This window comes from Cavia porcellus, unplaced genomic scaffold (genome assembly GCF_034190915.1).
Source record: "Cavia porcellus strain 051 isolate PalLab524CR breed Dunkin Hartley unplaced genomic scaffold, mCavPor4.1 scaffold_1, whole genome shotgun sequence".
Classification (NCBI taxonomy): domain Eukaryota; kingdom Metazoa; phylum Chordata; class Mammalia; order Rodentia; family Caviidae; genus Cavia; species Cavia porcellus.
This window is the reverse complement of record NW_026947484.1, coordinates 32,971,490-32,993,554: the sequence shown is the minus strand read 5'-3', so window position 1 is coordinate 32,993,554 and position 22,065 is coordinate 32,971,490. Positions and strand designations below refer to the sequence as shown.

Here is a 22,065-nt window from a genome sequence, read left to right as displayed (position 1 = left end):
AGTGAGGAAAATAATCCACTGTCACTGAAAATTATTGCTTATTAAATACTTACAAGAAGTCACAGATTAATGGGCAGTTAATGTTACCATTATTTACCACTTTGGTTGCTTCTCAAATGTCATTTTTGCTTTTACTTTCTTTAGCCTTTTCCACTAGGGCTGTGCTTCTTATATCATGCTAATGCTTCCTTGGGCTGAGCTGAAGCATTGTCAAGCTCCCTGCCAGCTTTCCAGGGAATAGAGCCATAGATCTACCTCCTAAATGATAGTGACAGCAAAAGTCATTTTTTTAATCTTAGAAAACCAAAGTTGTAGTTTATTTTAGACATATCAACAAAGTTTAATTGTGGTGAAATCATACGAAAGAATCAATTTAAAATGTGTGTTTGGGAAAATGTTGAAGAATTCCTCTATATGGCATACTAATGAAAGTGGTATGGTTTGGAATAACAAATATATTCAAGGATCTTATGCAGAAACTTAATGCTTTTAATTGTCAGTAATGAATAATAAAAACTATATTGTTTGTGCCTAAAGACCTGATATAAGTTAAGAAGGGAAAACTTTTGTTAGTTTTATATTAGAATGCCAGCTAAAACTTGTATTATATATCACTTCCTTGAAATTCATTCACTGCTTTTAAAAGAAGAATCTATCTTTCTCTTTTTCAAAAAATTTCCCCCTCTTGATAGATACGCAGTTTTTCCCTGGTTTTTTGACTAAATTCAAATGATTCCAAAATGCAATTTTGTGAACCATAGTTTGCAGATTCTACATAATTCAAATAACAGAGCCATGAAACCCCACTCTTTCATTTGGATTCTGTGAATTGCTAAAACTTGTGGAGTGCAAATTATGTCAGAATAATGCCCTAAGGTGTAGTGTCAGGCCAGAATTCTGCCCTAGGATGCATAACCCACCCAGTAATGGAAGCAGTGCACTGGTGACCCAGGGCCAAGGGTGGCCCTCATTGTTTTAATGGGTAAGAAACTTGGATTTGACAGCCGCAGAATAAAGAAGATATTGTATGACTTCAGTCAGCTTTGTATTAGGAAATCCTTGAAGGGAAAATGTGAATGAAAGAAGGAGAATGAAAACAGCAAATAGCAAGTTCCTTATTTCAATATAATTTGGAGAAAATGACTGATTTGAATTGGTCATGTTGCCAGAAGAGATGACTCAACGCTTCCAAACAAGAAATGGAAATCAGGATGATGCCTGAAGCCTGAAAGAAGAACAAATTGTGAAGATGTGATTGACTGTAAGGCTTCAAAATCAACTGTACCAAAGATGAGCTTGGATTGTTGCCCAGAACAGAACTGAATGGTGATGTTCATTTAGGTCCTGACTGTTGAAACAAAATAAAATGTAGTAATTGTGCTCTGTTAGGCATACAGACGTGTTAATGCTTTCCAATTTCCCTAACTGGGGATCTGGTGTCACTTTCCCTGTCGTTCCTATTTCATGCTCCAGTGGTGAGTATTATTGCTGTTCTGGACACTTACTGAATGCCAGGTTTTTGGCAGAGAAGTAGGATTCAGGTGAAAGCATCCTTCTCATGCTGCATATGTGTCGTAGGTGACTTGGAAAGTGGCTTTTTAGCTTGGAAATCACTTCTGTAATTGACAATTTCAGCTTCAGATAATATACATCATTATCCTGGCTTACCCATTGAATGGTTACTCAATTGACTTGTGAATCTCAGCCATTTGGGTCCCAAAACACTTTCTCTCTGGCCACCAGTGACAGCCTGAGTTTCCACAGACAGCACATTTCTGCATTGACCTTTGCCTCTCTTAGGAGGGAATGTATTTTGTTCACTAGTTTCTTGTCTACTACCCATGTTATCATTAATTTATCAGTTAAATTTTATTATAACCTTTTTGACAAGATAACAGTTGATTCTCTCCAGAGGTCAATTGTAAAGAAGCTGTGATGTTTTCTTTTCTCATTGGGAACTACAGTACAAAAAAAAAAAAAAAAAAAAAAAAAAAATCCCATATTGTTGTTCCTAGCACGTTTAGCCTAGTGATTTAGAAACTTTCCTAAGCTGTTCCTATAGTGGCCCAACTCTGCAATACTAATGATTTCTAGACAAGCATTTTCTATGAATTAACTTAGAAAAATAACAGCAAAACCAACAAGGGAGTGACTCAAACAAAAAAGAAAGACAGAATGGACATTTGATTTTTCCACTGATTTTTTAAGTTTCTTTACTTGACTCTGAGTTTGAGAACATTAAACCCTCTGCTGTCTGTCCACTGCTTACAACAAAATCTTTAAATTTCAGTAACTATTATTTAAGTAGCGTTTTTCCAGTCATCAAAATGGATGAAAGGTGTTATCAAGTAAATGATAAATAAATGGTCTGTCTGATTGATCTCTTGGTGACTAAAAGTTAGACCTTCAGGCAGGATAGACTATAATGGACTCTGTAATCAGCAAGGCATCTTCAAGGATTTGACTAGCTGAACACTACTCACCAAGACCAGGTACTGGCTGGACCTCAGGAAAGACCATGTTTACTTGCTTGCTTTCATGCAATTGACATATTTTCCCTGGTTGTCCCATGATCTTTGTAGCTACCCATATGTTAAATAGCTTTACACTTTGAAAATGAAGATGGGGAGAAATAAGAGGTAAAATTATTTTGTAGGGTTTGGCACAATCCTGTATTTAAAGTAAGTTATGTGTGAGCTGTGTCTTTGAGAAGACCATGTGCAGTTCAGTTTTTGATCTTCATTTTATAGATAGACATGAGTACTACAAGGCCTGTTTTGATTATACAATTAAAAACAAATGTGAGCCAATACTATAGTACTGTACTCTGTCTCTAACCAGGCTGGTGAACAACAGCTCTCATCAGGATCGTGGTGATCTGATGACTTTGGTACCCCATCCTCACGTTTGCCCCATGTTCCATCTGTGTTTTGGGGCTCTCTCAGGTTGTCATATCAGTGTGGTAGGGCTTTAATGTGTGCTTGGATTCCTGAGAAACAACCTAAACTGACTTTTTAGTGTTTCTCCCAATCTCCTTCTAAATGCTTTACCTCACAGTTACAATTATCTTCAATAGGATTATAGTTTTAGAATTATAATTTGAGACTTTTTCAGAAATGAGGTGCTTATGTTACAAGCTGCAAGTTAACAACAGACAAAATTAAAGCAAGCCAATGGTTTACTTTTGATGTCACTTCACCAGAAATCTGGGGGTAGGATGTCGGGTGGGTTAATTCAGCAGCCATATCATGTCATTGATGTTTGGGTCCTTTGCATCTTGTGTCCCTTGATAGTGGTGCACAGGCATCTCATGGATATTGACCTGGCAAAGAAAAGAGAGTCATTTTTTCTTTATATTGGAATTCCATGACTTCTAATATATGTGTTGCCTGGTCCAGTGTGCTTATTTGTGTTAAATGCCTGTTCCTAACCCACTCACAAACAAAAAGTGGGATTAACATGACTGGCTTCTCCCATAGATGACAGAAGTTCTTGTCCTCAGGCAAGGAGATGGTGAACATCTGAACCATGAGAGAAAAGGGGGCATGGGTGATGGATCTATTGGTTCAGTAGCTAACAGTGCTCCTCACTGACTTTTTAGGTATAATAGCTTTAGTTTTAATATTAATATTTCTGTGCTTCATTATATTATTCAAGTATTAATTATTCTTGTCTTCATATTGACAGAGCTACCCTGGTATGCTTTTTATAAACAAAAATGTATCTTAAAGGAGAAAAATTTATCCTAGAGCATGGGTTTTTTTCTTATTCTTATACAACTAGAAAATATTGGGTCATTAATCCAAAAACTTTCACAAAAATGACCTTATTCATCTTAGTCTATTGCTATCAGTTATGCAGAGAATGTTTTACATTTTTGTATTACTTTATAGCAGAATTGAATGGAAATGGAAGTAGGCACTTGGGTTTTAAATGTGTTTTCTGCTTCTTCCTAAAATAAGAAATGAGAAAGTATTATTGCATACCTTTGTGATTTGTAATAGCTTTCCAAAGTTTTTATTTTATTTCATAATGGGTGTGTATCTCTGTGATAAGGTGCTTGCCTACTATTTGTTTCATCCTGAGTTTGATCCCAGCTTTAATTCAAGAAAAACTTCTGTGTAATCTAGTCTAGTGGTCAAGGACATAGACCGCAAGATGGCAAAGGAACTTAATTGAGTCATTGGAACCCATTTGGCAATGATATGACAGTAGGCCTCATCTGTAAAATGAAGAAAATAGTCATACAAGATATGATCAAAATACACAATATTTAAATTAAACTTATTTAAATTAAATATTTAAATTAAATTTATTTGTAGTAAATGACACATTGCCATTAGTTACCTCAACCTTGCTTTCAACACATTTATTCCATAGTTCTTGCCATTTTCTAAACCAGTTCTGGAAGTCGTCTTTCATGAGTGTCTTTATGAATTGTGATAAAAAGTTTAGTGAACGCCACTTCCAAGTGCCATACAACAGAAAGGCAGGCTAGTAAAGATTATAGTGTGTCTTTATCCACCTTACTCTCTGAATATAGCACCATGTGACATCTAGATCTTCCCAAAAGTCAAAATGACTACAAAAGTCATTGACTTTGAGTCAATTCAGAACATTGGAGCAGCTGTAACAGTGCCACAGAAAGCCCTCACTATAAAGGACTTCACAAACTGCTTCAGAAAGTGGCAAGAATGATAGAATAAAGGTATTCCAAGTGAAGGGGAGCATTTTGAGGGAGACAAATGGCAATATAACTTCACTATAATACATTTTTATTTAAACATTTGCTGTGTTTTTCTTTCACCTTGTACCTACTTCAAATACTTGCTGTAAAGTTTGAATAACATTACTTAATATGTGTATATACCACATATATTTATTCTTATAGCAACTAATACACAGAAATCATTCAGCAAAGTTGACTATTTTTACTTATTATAATGTTAATAAAAACCCATAAGTAGCCATATACATGATAGTTTAAAATCAAACTCACACCTTTCAGAAATAACAAATCTGAATAACAAAATATGAGGTCAGCCATGTAATTCATACTACAATTTTATAAAAAATCCTGTGCCTCCAAAGATTTTTTTCCTATTGGCTTGATGCAAGTCAACATTTAAAATCAGAGAGATGCCCTTACTATCTATAAACACAGAATTCTTCTGTCCATTCATCCAGTGAGGCAGCTGAAGGTAACAATCCACTTCCCATGAACCAGGAGGAAGCATATTAATATAGTGATCACTTCCTTGATTATTGTCCTGGAAAGCTGTATGGTGTCTGTACATGCTAAAATCACATGAAGTCAGAATGATCTTTGCATGTAAATATAGGAATCTATTCTTTAGCAGAAAAGAAGAGGGAGGAGGAGGAGGAAAAGTAAAAGAAAGAAGAAAAAAGAAAAACCTATTTCTCATAAAATATTTATAATTCCTTTTTTGTTTTTAAAATTTGTATATCCATGTTTTGCAATGGGAAAAATTTCAGTAATTATCTCATTTCAGAGAAATGGCTCACCAGCTTGAATCCTCGCTTACATTCTGTCAGCCGTATTTGTATGTAACTCTTAATTAACTAAGAAAAATCCTCCTGTGAGAGGACATGGCATAAGAATCCTACAATAACCACTTTAGGACTATAAGTTTATTTATGAATCTAGGTCTCTGTGTTGCGATCCAACTCTTATTTAAGTAAACTAGAATATTTTGGAAATATTTCCAGATATCTCAGCAGCAGTAAATACCAATATTTGAAGAGTTCAGAGGTAATTAAGCTTAAAGACTTCCTGACTTATGATAGGAAGTAAAGCACATACGTGATTTGAAGAGTTACAGGAATTCATGAATTGCGGAACCCACACCAGTTTTAACTACTGATGCCTGACATTCTCACATCAACACTTATTTCCTCCAGATACTTAGACAATGTATAGCCTTTTTATTATTTCAATTTCATTATAAATGAACAACTATTTAATTTTCACAGCACTGAAACTCTCTTTTTTCTTTTTACTATGTCTCCCTACGTAGTGACTCCCTTCTCTTGTCACTGCAGCTTGACTTTCTGAAAATGAAGGAAAGCATGACTGTCATTGATATTCTACTATGATATCCCAGTTAACTATACAGGACAAGACTGGCCTTCCCAGGTCCAGCGCCACACTTGTGGAGAAAAGCTCTGAGAGGCCTAGCAGGAGTAGATGAACGGGAGCAAAGAAGTTCAATACCATTTGGATCTGTTTGGATAAGGTGCCCAGTCCACCCGAGCCTACAATCTGTGTCATATTGTGCTAATATGTTGGTTCCAGTGGTTGAAAAACACTGGGTGTGGCATCCTCTGCAGAAGTGGTCCTGGCCTGACTTTCCCTAGATGCTTACTGCGTGGATATACTGGGAAGACAATGCAAAGAAATAGATGGTTCTGGCTTTCCTTTTGCAGCGAAGCCCGCTGTGGTTCCTGAGAATTCCCAGCTAAGAATGCTCACTTACTGTTAGAAAGTTCTAGATGGGCTTGGTGCTGCCCATGAAAGGAGCAAGCAGAGGGAGGGACGAGGGCACAGCAGTGAAGCATCGCCAACGTGATGCAGAGGGCTCTGGACCTCCCAGCTTTTTTTGGATTAAATCCTTATGCTTCTTCCAGCTGCTGCTCTCTTTTTTCCTGCCTTACACCTCTTTTTAATATTTTCTCCCATCATTTTAAAATGAAGTCCTTCTGTTTTACTTAGAAGACATTAGTCCTTTTCCAGAGAAGCTGTACAATACTTGAAAAAGAAAAAACTGAAGTAAGGCAGAGGTTTTCCCTTCAGAAAGGTGCTCGTGTAGGTATATTTTCTAGTTCTTTTTCTTAGAATGATGGAGTCTGAGGAGTAAAACAGACCTTGAGGGCCACCCAGCTTATCTTTTACTGCATTCATCCATCTAGTCTCTGCTATGTGATTATCCAGGCTGTTGATTATTTACCAAACCAGAACTTACCACTTTTCAGGAGAGACCATTCTATCTTTAGAGAAGTCTACTGAAGCTCTACTTCCATTTCACTCCAACTGGCCAAAAAATAATCTGTCCTTCCTCATTACTTCTACCTTTTGGTCCCAGTTCTACCTGGAAACAGAAAGTTCTAATATGGTATTTAATCCTTGCCTTTCAAGTTCATGTACATCATGTTTTTCCTTAAGGTCTTTCTCCAGGCTAAGCCACTATTCTTCCTATAACTTTTCTCTGTCATATAGGAATTCAAGTCCCTCTGTTAATCTGAGTGCTGTGTTGTAAAACTTTTACTTAATGTTCCTTCTTATCTCCTCCCACAAATAACCATGCAGAATCTTCCAGATGGGAAAAGATCAGCACAGAAAGAGCATAACTAATAACCCCTTTTAATATAGATACAGAACTTCTATTCAAGAAGAGCATATTTACCTTTTGGAAAGACCAAACCTATGCTTAGTCATTTTCATGATGAAAATTAAATAGTTGTTCATTTATAATGAAATTTAAATAATAGAAAGGCTATACATTTTCTAAGTATCTGGAGGAAATAAGTGTTGATGTGAGAATGTCAGGCATCAGTAGTTAAAAATGGTGTGGGTTCCGCAATTCATGAATTCCTGTAACTCTTCAAATCACATATGTGCTTTACTTCCTATCATAATACTAACGTGATCCAGTAAGTCAAAAATAGTGGAAAGAATAAATTCATATCACAGGATGGTTTGATTCTCTTCTGTATCATTATGAAGTTCATATACTTAATATATTTAATGATTTTATATCATAGTATACATAAATAAGAGAATGTAGGACAAGAAACCCAGAGGGAATCCCCTTCCAGGAGCTATTTAGAAACTTTAAGAAAAGTCCTTTGCTACCCTCACTGAAAGAAGCTCTGTATCAGAAAAGCAAGAGTTACCACATTAGATTTCATCACCTTGTCAGCCTCAAAAAGCCCAACTTCATCTATGTTATGTTTATATGTAGCAAGTTACCAAAGAGATCCTAGTTTCAGTATCATTTATTCCCCTTCTAAATATCGTGCTAATAAACAAAGAGTTTGTATCTTTAGGATTAAAGGAAAATGACTTGATCCTTGTGGTATACTGGATAATTGGGAAAACTTTAGGATTAGTTTGTTCTGTCCATATATAAATGCAGAATTACCTGTTTTCCAACTCCTGTACTTACATAAACTTTTTCATTTCTCCAACAGATTGTTTGGCTTTTACAAGGGAATTCTGCCACCCATCTTAGCAGAAACCCCCAAAAGAGCAGTAAAGGTAAGGACTGCACGCCTTCTCACTGAGGGAAAACATGGTGCAGTGATAGCATTAGCAGTAAAATACCATTCCCGCAAGTAAACAAGAAGACACTAAGGTGGCCTAAACATAAAACACTAGAATTTGTAATGCAAAAATTACAACATAATTTTTATTGTATTCAGGATTTGGTAAATATGCATATTGGCTTATAGATTTTTTTCAGGTAAAACTAATCCCTTTTAATGAGGAAATTATACAAAAGAACAGTGGTGAATGAAATTCATGTAATCAAGTCACAGAAGCCACAAAATAGTTTGGACCTTTTTCTCAAGACAATTCAGAAATTTTCCTTTGGAACAAAAATTGTTAAAGAGGAGAGGGAGAAAAATCTCCCTTCCTAAACTGTGAAATACCCTAAACGTCTTTCTATGTGATTATTGTATAGCATATTTATCTGGCTTGTGAACTTTATTTTGCCCTAGTCGCCTCTGTTAAAAATCTCTGTTAAATCCTAGTGCATACAGGATTATTATTTCCACTATCCTGATTTCCATTTCTTTATCCACATAACTATGAAGGTTTATGTATTCCTTGCTGGTTCAGTATCTGCAAAGGAACAGGGAAATGGGCCAGAACTTCCACAGATGGAAGAACTACATCTGCACGCTTTACATATGTTCTCAAACAGAAATCCTGATTACAGTGAGTCTGACTGGCAGTGCTCCCCCGCCCCTCCACACTGACAGCACCAAATATGGTTTTGTCTTTACACAAAAATAACAGACTCAACGACTTCCTTTCCAACTTTCTGTCATGTTATAATGACATAAAGCCTTTTTTCATATACATTACTCGATTTATATTCCCAATATTTCTAAAAGGCAAGAGGGAACAGCTTAAATTCTTTTACCGAGTAAGTCAAGGGCAGGAGGGTCTGGGCTGAAAATTATGGTGAGATAACCAACATGTATACACAAACACCAACTTTTTACATTACGTCAAATAGTAATTTAATAGAATATAGTTTAGGTCTAGTGTTCAGAAAGCAAACCTTTAAAACATACTTTCTCTATAAGTCTCTCCCTCTTTGTTGAGAAAGTTTTTGTGATTTTTATATTATTACTTCAGTACAAATTTCATTATAAGGGTCTGAGTCGTTGTAGAGAATCTGGAAAAGGTTCACCACAGTACACAAAAGGGCTGAATTGAATTATGAAATGGCTTCACTTGATAAAAGATTGCCTGAGTAAACAAACAGAACAGAGTTCTTGTTCAAAAGGAAAGTCACTTTGTCTCCGTGGAATAATATATTCATTTGTTCAGTGTTTAACATGTATAAATAAAGTAAATTATAATTAGTTTTTCCTGGAATATTTTTTTCCTTAATACTACATATTGGAGACAATTTAAACTATAAGAGGATTAAGGTTTATCAACATTGAAGAATCTTTTGCAGGAAAAAAAAGCTGAACTTTACAAAACTGAGTCTGCACACACACACACACACACACACACACACACACACACACACACGGCAACACTCTGCCAGAACAATGGTTAACAGATGAACTTTTGGGCAACTGGATATGGTGTGTGAGTCCCAGACATCTTGTTTCAAGTAGATTTTTACCTTAAAATTATTGAGACATATGGTAAGTGTGTTGCCTTTTTTAAGTGCAACTTGGAGTTAAATGTATCTTTGCCAGATGGATAGGGCTAGTTTTTCAACACAATGTATGAAAACATTCATTTTATAGATATTTATCTTAGGATTGTGAGGAAAGCAATACCTGATTCTGATGATTTCATACATCATAAACTGCTTTGTTGTCATCAAAGTTTACTTCAGGAGAAAAGTTCTGAGACCGTGTGCGTATGTGTGCATGAGTGTGTTGTGTATTTGTTGGTGTGGACCTTCAGTTATAACTGTTAGCATAATTCAAAACAGACTGTTTTAACTCTGTACTGTGTTCTTTGAGATAAGATTAATTGTTACAATAATAAGACTCATGGATGCTAAATACATGATGAAACTTCTCCTGTCACACATCAAGACAGAATTAGTATTACAGTTAGGGAAATAAAGACAAGACAGAGACCGACTGTGCCTCACAGATGGAATACACCATTTGCCAGGTTCCAAAGCCTAGTCTTGAACCTCGTGTGTCTAGAAATACCATTTTGCCGTGTTCCAGTTATAAAGGGCTGCCTTATGCTACCCAGACTCACGACAGATTTTAACTATGAAGATTATTTGTTCACTACTGTATATCTACACTTTTAAGGTGTCTATACACAGTAGGTGGTTCAGCTGAGTACATGAAACATGTGTGAAGAAAAAACAGAAAGAAAATCAGCAGAAAATGAAAGAGTAATTCCTGAGAGATGAGAAACAAATGAGATAAGCCACGTAATTTACTCCCTTGAGAATGTTTCCAGGCCTGACAGAGAAGGGAAGTAGAGGCAGAGCACAGTGGACTCCCTAGAGAAAGAAGGGGCTGAGAGGCCGGGGACACCAAGGCAGCTGAGCTCACAGGACCGAGTAGCAGGGCAGAGCAGGCTGCGTGGAGCGGACACCTGAGATCTGCAGAGACCCCTCAGGTATTTGGCGGGCTACTGACCGGTGAGCTCAAACAAGGCCTGGGAAAGAACCACCCAAGAGGAGCAAAGGAACTGTGCCTGGCAGTCGCGAAGGGCTGAAAATAGTTACCTAATACCTGCTGGCCAGCCTGGAAAACCTCGAAACTCAACAGGCATCTTGAGGAGTGCTCAGAAAGTTTTCCTTCAGGGGTGGAAAAAAGCTAACCCTGGACTGAGCACTCCTTAAACTCTACTTGTCAAACAGCCAAACCGCATCCCAGAACAGAGAATCTGGGACATCACGATGATCCTCAGATTGGTTACTGGGCACAGATTAAAGGAGAATCAGAGAACTGCGTCAACCAAGCAAAGTGTAGCCCTGTTCCCTGCCTTCCCACACTTGTCCATTAAATCCAGCCATATAATCAATTTCTAGATACACATTTAGGTAAGATACAGCATAAGTGATCTGTAGTCAATGTTCCTAAATTGTTGATTGAATATGGATGGATTAAAAATTGCATGATTTTGGAAGTAATTTCATGTTAATGCTCCAAATTCTATCCTTAGATTATAACCTCATATCTTATATGACAGGTCACTCTTCTCAATTTCTGCATTAACTAAATCTGTGACTGAGAAATTATTAAGAAATACCATGAAAGTCATAAAGGGATAGCATTATATGGAGAGGAATTATAATACTAACCATTAGTTTTTTAAGAATGTAATTCTAGCATAGTTTTCTAAACCTTAAACATGCTAGGTATACAATACAAAATGTAGATTTTTTTAATTGTAAAGAGAAAGAAAAAATAAAAATAAAACAGTTTCAAAAAGTTAGTAGGATAGTAACAATAATTAATATATTTCATATTGTCATCTTCATGTTAGTTATTCAGAGTACAAGATATAGACTAGAATTACTGTCCAAACATTAGCTCAAACCTTTCTTTTCAATGAACTAAGAGAAACTAGCTGTAAAACTATCTTAACTATCTTGTGTGTATATATGTATGTTTTTTCTTTTTCCTTCTTTCCTTTCCTATGGAAAAGAAATGAGATTCATCCCAGTGTTTCTTTTCTTTTGAACAGTTTCTTCACAATTCACATTATCTACTATATATTTTGGACCTTATTTACTTGTTCAGTCTCTCACACTAGTGAAAAAATACAATATTTACACAGGTGGGTCTGATTTATTTCACTTAGGAGTATACTCTCAAGTTGTATTCATTTAATATAAATGTCTCAAGTTTATCCTTCTTTGTAACTGAGTAGTACTCCATTATATAAAAATCTATTCCTCTTTTGATGGGCATTGGGTTGTTTCCAAGATAGCTAGTAGGAATTATGTTGCTATAGACATGTGTGCACATATATCACTGTGGCATGATGCTTTTAAGTCTTCTGAGAAAATACCCATAAGGAGAATAACTAGATCAAATAGAACCTCTATTGCTACTTTTTAAAGGACTATCCATGCTGATTTTCATAGTGATTGCACCAGTCTACACCCTCACCAAAAATGGAGAAATGTTCTTTTCCCCCATAGCCCTGCCTGCATTTGTTGTTGGTTGAGTTCTTGATGTTACTGGAGCCACTGAGATAGAATCTGTGTTGTTTTAATTTGCATCTCTCCTATGACCAGTGATGTTGTACATTTTCTCATGTAATTATTTTCCATTTGTGTTTCTTCATCTGAGATGTGTGTATTCATCTCAGATGCCCATTTCTGGATTAGATGTTTGAATTTTGGAGACATGATTTTTTTCAATTTTTTATATGTTCTAGATATAAAGACCGTATAACATCTCCAGGGTAGCTGGCTCTAATTTTTTCCCACACTGTGGATTGCTTTTCACTCTGTTGGTCATTTCTGTTGTTGTGCAGAAGTTTTTTTTTTTTTTTAAATAAGGTGAGATCCCATTTCTTGATTCTTTGTAGTATTTCTCATACAGGTTGGGTTTTGCTCATGAAGTTTGTGCCTTCAAGATTTCTTCTTCTTCTTTTCTTTTCCAGTAAATTTAGTGTTTCTGTTTCAATATTTAGATCTTTGATCCATTTTGACTTTAATTTTAGTGCATAGTGATAGGCATAGAACTAGTTTTAATCTGAAATGTGATAAGTCAGTTTTTCTAGCACCATTTATTAAAAAGACTTTTTCCCGTGAACATATTTGACTCCTTTGTCAAAGATAAGGATGCTGAGTATGTTTGGAGTTGTTTCTGCATCTATTGTTCTGTTTTACTGATCCTCATGCCTGTTTTTTTTTTCCAAAACCATGCTGATTTTATCACAGTAGCTTTGTTGTATAATTTCAGATCAGGGATTGTGATACCTCCTGCCTTGCCTTTGTTTCCCAGAATTGCTTTTTTGTTATTCTAGGTCTCTTCTGGTTCCAAATGAATTTTAGGAATATGTTCTCTAATTCTTTAAAGTATACTAATGGTATTTGATTGAAATTGCATTAAATCTAGGTAACAGTTTTAGGAGTAGGATCATTTTTGCTATGTTGTTTCTTCCTATCCATGAGCAAGGGATATCTTTCCATTTTCTGATGTCCTCTTCAATCTCCTTTTTCAGAGTACTATAATTTTCAAAGTATAGATCTTTTACTTCCTCTGTTAGATTGATTCCTAAGTATTTCAGTTTGTTGATTGTTATCCATCATAAAATGTGTGGCTTCCTTGATCTCTCTCTCTCTCTCTCTCTCTCTCTCTCTCTCTCTCTCTCTCTCTCTCTTTCTCTGAGTTTGTTTTTTGTGTCCAGGAATGCTATTGATATTTGAGCACTGACATTATATCCAGCTACACTACTGAATTTGGTTATTAAGTCTACAGGCATTTTGGCGAAGTTTTTGAGGTCTTCTATATGGACTACTTCACCCACACATGAAGATAATTTAACTTCTTGTTTTCCTATCCTTAATTCCTTTTATTTATCTCTCTTGTCTAATTACTCTGCCACCTATTCTGATTTTCTATAGAGTTTTTATCATAAATGAGTGTTGGGCTTTGTCAAATGCTTTTTCTGCTTCAACTGATATGATCACGTGATTTTTGTCTTTGGTTTTGTTCATATGGTGTATTGCATATATTGATTTGCATATACTGAACCTTCCCTGAATCCCTGGTATGAATGCTACTTGGTCATGGTGTTATAATCTTCTTGGTGGCTTGCTGCGTTCTGTTTGCTAGCATCTTATTGAAAACTTTTCTATCTATGTTCATTAAAGATATTGGTCCATAGTTTTCTTTTTTGGTTTGGTTTTTCTATTCTTTTGGAATCAGGAATAATACTTGCTACTAGGAATGGTTTTGGAAGTATTGCTTCCCTCTCAGTTTCCTCAAAGAGTTTCAGCATTATTGGCATTAACTCTTCTTTAAATGTCTTGTGAAATTTAACAGTGAATCCATCATGGCATGGCATTTTCCTTGTTGGTAAATTTTATATTATATTTTCAATTTTATTGACTGATATTGGGTTACTTAGAATTTTTGTATCTTTTTGATTTAGTTTTAGCAATTTGATTATGTCTAGGAATCTGTACATTTCTTCTGTATTTTCTATTTATTAGAATATAAGTTTCATAGTAGTAGCAATTTATTATGTCTAAAAATCTGTCCATTTCTTCTGTGTTTTCTGTTTATTAGAATATAAGTTCTCATAGTATTAGGTATTGATGATCAGGATTTCTGTAGGGTCTCTGCTTTGATTTTCCTCTTTTGATGCCTAATTGCTTGAATTTGTGTTTTTTCTTTCCTCTTTGTGATAAGATTAGTTAATTGTTTGTCAATTTTATTTATTCTTTCAAAGAACCAACGTTGCAATTTATTGATTCTTTATATTATTTTCTTAGTCTGGATTACATTCATTTCTATTCTGAACTTTGTAAGTTCCTCCCTCAAATGAGCTTGTGGTTTGATTTGTTATTTTTTCTAGAAGTTTGAAGTTCAACAGTAAGTTGTTTATTTGAGCTTGTCCTGTTTTCTCGATGTGAGAGTTCATTGTTATAAATTTCCCCATCAGACTACTTTCATAGTGTTACATAAGTTCCAGTAGATTATATTGGCAATATCATTTAATTGTGTATACTATTTAATTTTATCTTTAATTTCCTCTGTGACCCATTGGTTTTCCAGAAGACTGTTGTTAAAGTTCCAGGTATTTATGTAGTTTTTATAGTTTCTTTTGGTATTGATTTCCAGTTTCATTGTACTATGGTCAGATGATATGCATGGGATGATTTCAATTCCTCTACACTTACTAAAACATGTTTTGTGAGCTAATATGTTGTCTGGTTTGGAGAACATCCCACGTGCAGCTGAGAAGAATGTGTATTCTGATGTTCTGTACACATCTTCCAGGTCCATTTGATCACAGACTTGGTATAATTCTGATACTTCTTTGTTGATTTTTCTGTCTACTTGATCTATCTATTTGTGAGAGTGGAGTATTGAGGTCCCCCAGTACAGTTGTGTTAGTGCTTATTTGTTTTTTTTTTGTCTGTTGATATTTGTTTTATGTAATTCAGTGTACCAGTGTTTGGTGCATATATATTTATGACTATTATCTCTTCCTCTTGAAGTTTTCCCTTAACAAATATGTAGTGACCTTCTTGGTCTCTTTTGATCAGTTTTGTCCTAAAGTTTACATGGTCTTCAGATAGATTAGTTGCTTCTGCTTTTTTGTGTGTTCCTGTGGCATGGAAAATTGTTGTTTATCCTTTGACTTTTGTCTATGAATTTATTTTTTAGTTAAATGTGTTTCTTCCATGCAGCATATTGTTGAGTCTTGATCCACTGTGAAATCTCTTTCTTTTCATTGATGATTCAAGACCATTTACATTATGGTTATAACTGATATGTATTTATCTTTTTCATGTTATGTTTCTGTTATCGGTTACTAGTCACTCTCCTCTGTTTAATTGTTTGCCCTGCTTGGTGACTTCTTTCTACTGGTGTTCATGTGTTTGTGGTCTTCACTATCTCATTCTAATATGTCTTTCAGAACATTCTATAGAGCTGGTTTGGGAGTAATAAAGTTCAGTTGTTAGTCATCATGGAAGTATCTTATTTTTCTGTTGATTTTGAAAGATAATTTTGCATGGTAAATCAGTCTGGGCTAAAAAATGTTTTCTTTTAGGACTTGAAATACCTCACTCCAAGATCTCCTTGGTTTGAGGGCTTGTGTTGAGAAGTCTGTGATGATTCTGATGGATTTGCCATCATAGATGATTTGTTTCCTTTCTCTAGCCACTTATAAAATATTCTGATCTTGTGCTGCATTTCCAGAACTTTGACTATTATATGTATTGATGTAGTTTTATTTTGGTCATGGCTATTTGAAGTTGTATATGCTTCATTTATTTGACTGTCAAATTCTTTATCCATGTTTGGGAAGTTTTTTGCCATTATTTCCATGAAGAGGGTTTTCTTTTTATATCTTCTGCAGTTTCTGGCTTTGTCACTGACTGCAATCAATCTTAAATTGTTCTTCTTTGCCTCATTTTGTAGCTGTTGGATTGATTTTTCATAGTCTCTTGCTATTTTTAAAGTATTTTTCTTTTTATGGTTGCTAGCCACCATCCTGTCTTCTAGATATGATATTCCATCTTCACCTTCATGTCTGTTATATATACTTTCAATGGAGTTTTTAATCTCCTGGACTTCTGTTTGTACATGCTTACCAGGCAGGCACTTGTGCCACTGAACTAAATTCCAGACCCCTAGTGTCGTTCATTTTGATCGTTATTTCTTTTTGCACGTTAGTTTTTTTTTTCTGTAGCCTCTTCCATTTGTTTTTTCACTTTTGCTGCTTTTATTTCAGAAAGTTCCAGTGGCTGGCTTCTGATTTCTCTATCCCATCTTACACCAATAAGAACGACTATCATTATCAACTCAAAAAAAATGTTAGCAATGCTAAGAGGAAAAAGTAACCCTTCTGTATTGTTAGTGAGAATGTAAACTAGCACAACTACTATGGAAATCAGTGTAGAGAACCCTAAAAAAACTAAAAATAGAAATTCCAATTGGCCCAGCATTTCTTTTTCTGGGTATCTTCCCCTAAACAGTTAAAGTCATTTTTCTATAGTGATATATATATATATATATATATATATATATATATATGCACAATTCACAGTAGTTAAATTATGGAAGTGGCCTATATACCCATGGATAAGGAATATATATATATATATATATATATATATATAGAGAGAGAGAGAGAGAGAGAGAGAGAGATCATATATAAATATGGTATATAATGGAGTACTACTCAGCCTTAAAGTATAAATTGGGGTCATTTGTAGAAAAATGGATGGATTTTAAGTCTATAATGCTAAGTGAAATAAAATAGAAGTGAATAAATATTGCATGGTTTCATCTATATAAGAAACGCAAAATATGAAAAACTTGAGCAAAATAAAATAAAAATTGGTAAGAAAGCAGGGAGATAGACATTGTAGAGATGGGAAGGGGATCTGGTGAAGAGTAATGGAGAGTGGGGGACAGAGGTAAAAATGATCCAGAGGCAATATGTATATGTACCTAATCCCCAAGATGAATGTAATTGCTGTGTATTGCAAAAATATACCAACGATGAGAACATCTCCTGATGGAATTAATGGTATCTTTGTTATCTCGGTCATCATCAGATTTTAAAGAAAGGAGTAAGCAGTGCTCTCTTGATTTAGATCAAGGACAATCTTACTTTAAAGAAAGGCATGGACTAGATAACCTCTCTGGGTCTTTCCCTAGTTTATTATGGCACCTTCAAGTCATTGAGTGTTTAAATTCCATGCAACAGTTAGTAGACACAGCAATATAAATGCAAGTTAAAACTGAGAAATGAATGTCTTTTACAAGTGTGTAAGAAAATTGGGCATTTTCTGGAAAAGCTGTTCATAGGGAAAACATAGAAGACCAAAGATTTTAGGTCTGTGTGCCTACAATTTTGAATCATTGCCATAAAAAAGAAGTCTATTGATGTCTGGGGAAACTGAAAATGGTCATGGTAAATGGAAGTTGTATGGTTCATTTACTGCTATAAAGGATTCCATCAGCTCTTCTGTAGGTTATTATAACTGAATTTGAAAAATGTGAATGTTAAAATAAGATCCAAAGGCAACTACCCAAGACAGGGTTTATAACAATGTTAGATGGTTTATCATTTTTTAAAATGCTGGTTAATACATGGTTTAGTAAAGAAATCTCTGTCAATTAAAGAGTTTGCTGCAAGAAATTGCTATAAATCTCTGGGTTTGGTTTTGTTTCACAGTTTTTCACCTTTGAACAGTACAAGAAATTGCTAGGATATGTGTCACTGTCACCAGGATTGGTAAGTGAGAATATTTATTATACTTAAGTGTGTGTGTGTTATTTCATAAAGCAAAATCTAGAAACAAAAACCCTTTTGACTCCCAAAACTCAGCTACTAAAATATGAATTTGAGTTATTCAATGTTCAGCTACTTGTTGAAAGCCATCTTCCTAATAACTCACAATTTGGCTATTTTATAGCTCCCGGTGATGAATTTATGATAATAACAATATGTCTGGAAAGTCCTATATGAGATATAATCAAGAACATGAAATAAAGAATACATTTATCAAAGATTCACTTAAAAGCAAAACATGCATATGTTTACATATACACTGCCTATATCTATTTATGCAAAAGTCAGTATGCTTGAGAGTATTTCCCAACAGGTCACTTTTCCAGCTGTGTTGCTCAAGCCTTAGTAAATAAAGACTTTAAGTCACCTGGGATAAAATCACTCTGTGGTAAGGCACAGACTGAAGGGCCTTTTATAGGAATGATTGTAAACAACTCAGCTAGGGAGAACAGTGTTCTTACAATGGCATTGCTCAGATATTACACGAAGTTCACTTGATGATTTGGACACTTCCCTATGCCTCTCCTGTCTTTGTTGACTTTACTGCTTTTTTGGAAAGTGAGTCAAATTATTGGCCAAAGGTGTGTGCATCAAGCACCTCAGAGAGCAAGCAAATGTATCAGTCTCTTCTTGCAAGCCTGTTAAAGAAAACAATTTAAAGTGCATTCTTGCTTCAATTAGCAAGTTCCTACTTTTGGGAAAATCTTCATTTCCCCCCTGAAATGTACCTTAAAACTCATAGTGAGGCAATGTTCTGAGCTTCAACTTTTTATTGTTCCCCTATTTACAATGGAGTTTTATCTGACAAACCCACCATATATTGAAAATACAGTAAGTCAAACACGCAGTTAACACATGGGTCTTACCAATCGTCATACCTTAGCGACAGTAGAGTATCCGTTGTTTATCTTCCTGGCATAATGATGGGAGCAGTGTTACATGTAGCTAATCTGGGAAAAGACAAAAATTCAAAAGTCAAAGTATGAAATGTGCATTAATTCAGCATCACCATAAAGTCAAAAACTTGTAAGTTGAACCATTGCGGCCATTAGTACTTTGCTTGTAAACATTCATTTCAGAATATTTACTCTGCCAAGTAGATGGTCCCAAAAGTACCCATTATTTTGAAAACCATGCATACTAGAAAAGATCCTGTTAAGAAACCTGCTGCTATCACTTTCTGTTATGATAAAGAGATCTCCTTCCCAGCTTCCTGCATAAACAAGGTGTCTATGAGGCAGAACTGTCTTAGAAAAGAACTCTGTTCTACTGTGAATCTCACAATTATGTTGAGGCTTTGATTTTAATTCCCTGATATCTTCCTTTAATATCATCCTTAACTTTGGAAACATCTCAGAAAAAGGAAGATTAAAAACTTCCTAGTGGGAGACAATAAAATATGGTGTCCAGAGGGCCACCTGGCTGTTCTTGTGTTGAACATTGGTACCATGTGAGAGAGGGGTTGCAGGTCTTTTGACTCCTGAGAGCTGAAACAGAAAAGCATTTTGCCACTCTAGCTACTATAACCAAATGCGTGCAAACTGTATACAGTCCTCCTCTTTTCTTGAACTCGTTTTTTATACTTAGTCATTAAATATACCCTGGTGTTCACATGAAAAGCTTAGGAGACTGGAAATCCAACAGTAAAGCATGTCTGCAACAGCCTAAGTAATATGATCTGCTGATAGTGGATCAATTCTTTTGACACGGGACTGCTGAACACTAGTTCTGACAGCATATGTAGCCGAGCTTTATAGAAAAACAAAAAGTGGATTACTTGGAAGATTGCATATAGTAAGTAATAAAAACCTGAACATCTGGATTTTAGCTTTCGCAGTCAGAACAGTTTGGGATCTGGGATTTTTTTTTTTCTGCTTTTGGCTTCCATGATGGAAGTCTGAGATAAATGAATAAAATATCTGATTAATTACCCTCTACAAATTGTGCTTAAAATTGTAATGAAGTGGGTTAAAAGGAAAACACATCGTTATTCGTTCTCTGCTAGAATCTATACACATTGTTCCTCTGTTCCTCTCTTTCTGTGTGCAACAAGAAAAATAGTGTTCAAAATCACTTTCACAGAGCTTGCCTACATTATTTTGACCCTTGTAAAAATTCAGAGGTACAAAAATCAGATATTATTTCTATTTTACAGATGATAAAACTCTGGTTTATAAAACGTTCAGTGATTCATACACAGCCCAGCAAGGGAATTATGAGAAGGTGCCCCTTTCTCCTGACTGATGCTCTGCAGGGCTCTGGTTTGTCAAGCTGGGTGCAGGGTAGGTTTCGGTCCACACACCCTTGTGCGTGTTTGTCCGTGCACACACTAGTGTCTATGGCAGCTCTGATGAGAAAGCCAGGAAGTGGCAGAACTAGGACCTAAACCCACCCCTCCCAGATCTAGATCCTCCCTTTGTTCCACCCTAGGTGATCCTTAAGATTATATAGCACTCCTTCCTTCCTGCTCTGTTTTCATCTCCTGTTTTGAAGATATTAGAGACTCTTACCAAGAGCTGTCTGTTCTTTTGTCTTTATAGGTTTTGTTCTTCTCCTTGTATATAGTAGAACCTCTTCTCCTGGAATTAGATCTTCAGCAGCAAAGAACTACTTTTTTCCAGCATCTGTTTTGAGGCTGAAGACTTTGCTTCATTTTGTTTTATATCTCATTTCTTTCTCTGTCTCTGTCTCTGTCTCTGTCTCTGTCTCTGTCTGTCTTTATCTCTGTCTCTGTCTCTCTCATTGTCATGGTTATTTTAGGTACAGATTTTCTGGCAAAGTCTCAAACATTCTACTGAAAAGACAATTCCATAAAATTATTCTTCCCTTTTGCTGAAATTCTTAACTGATAATTAATAAGAAACAGATATAAAATCATCTTTTGATAAATCTTTTAGATTTCAGTTGAGCTCTCCAGGACACCGTAACCATTTCTTATCTCACTTTTTGTTCTTCAGCATTTAGGTCTAGAAGTAGGTCGATTATATTCCTTTAAACAAATAAAGAATGAATAAAAATTAATATTTGTTTGCTAAAAGTCTAGAATAGTGACTCTAGGAATATGACTATACTTTGAATATGTCCAGTTATACTGATTTTACTACCTGAAAGTGAACTTTTTAAAAATATATTTGTGATTCTGTTCCTTGAATTTCTTTATATGCTCAATAAATGCATTTAAAGAAATGCTTTGAAATGGAACTTTCCTTTTACAATGTCAACTTTTAATGATTGTATGTGCAGATGTTTTATAATCCACCTTAAATTAATAAAATAATCTTGTCTTTTGTTAAAGGAAAAGTCATTGCTGGTAGGGCTTTGACATTTCATTTTGAAGTTGTTAGGATGTGGTTTATTTATTATTTATTTATTATTTATTTATTTATTATTTCTGTAATTCTTTGTGAACTGTCAGTATCTAATCAAGAACTGAAGCTGTTTAGTAATGGTGTGTGGTACACTTATGTAGGTTTCTCTGTTCTGATCATAACATTCTCTGCCCAGTGTAATGAATAAGATGCTTAACCCAGTATGCATGATCACTTGTTTTAAAGTATTGATTGATTTAATTTTTGTAGACATTTGCCATTGCTGGATTGGGATCTGGACTAACAGAAGCCATCGTGGTTAACCCTTTTGAGGTGGTAAAAGTTGGCTTGCAAGCCAATCGGAACACATTCATAAAGGTAACCATTTGGCATTTTCCTACTGGTAAGGGAATGTAAAAAATGTTTCTTAAATATACAAATAAAATTATAAACTCAGCCACTATCCAGTTATTAAGGACATAGTAAATCACTATTGAAAATAGCTTTACAAAAGTC

General features: G+C 35.2%; 1 protein-coding gene across 2 annotated transcripts in view; it reads left to right on the top strand.

The window, feature by feature from the left end:
- Slc25a21 (solute carrier family 25 member 21) overlaps nt 1–22,065 on the top strand; it is a 464,613-nt gene that overhangs the window by 407,217 nt on the left and 35,331 nt on the right. For both annotated transcript variants that reach the window (XM_063230688.1, NM_001278766.1), the window contains 3 exons: nt 8,212–8,278; nt 18,125–18,184; nt 21,820–21,927. In XM_063230688.1, the coding sequence (XP_063086758.1) occupies nt 8,212–8,278; nt 18,125–18,184; nt 21,820–21,927 (235 nt within the window). The remainder of the gene's footprint in view (nt 1–8,211; nt 8,279–18,124; nt 18,185–21,819; nt 21,928–22,065) is intronic.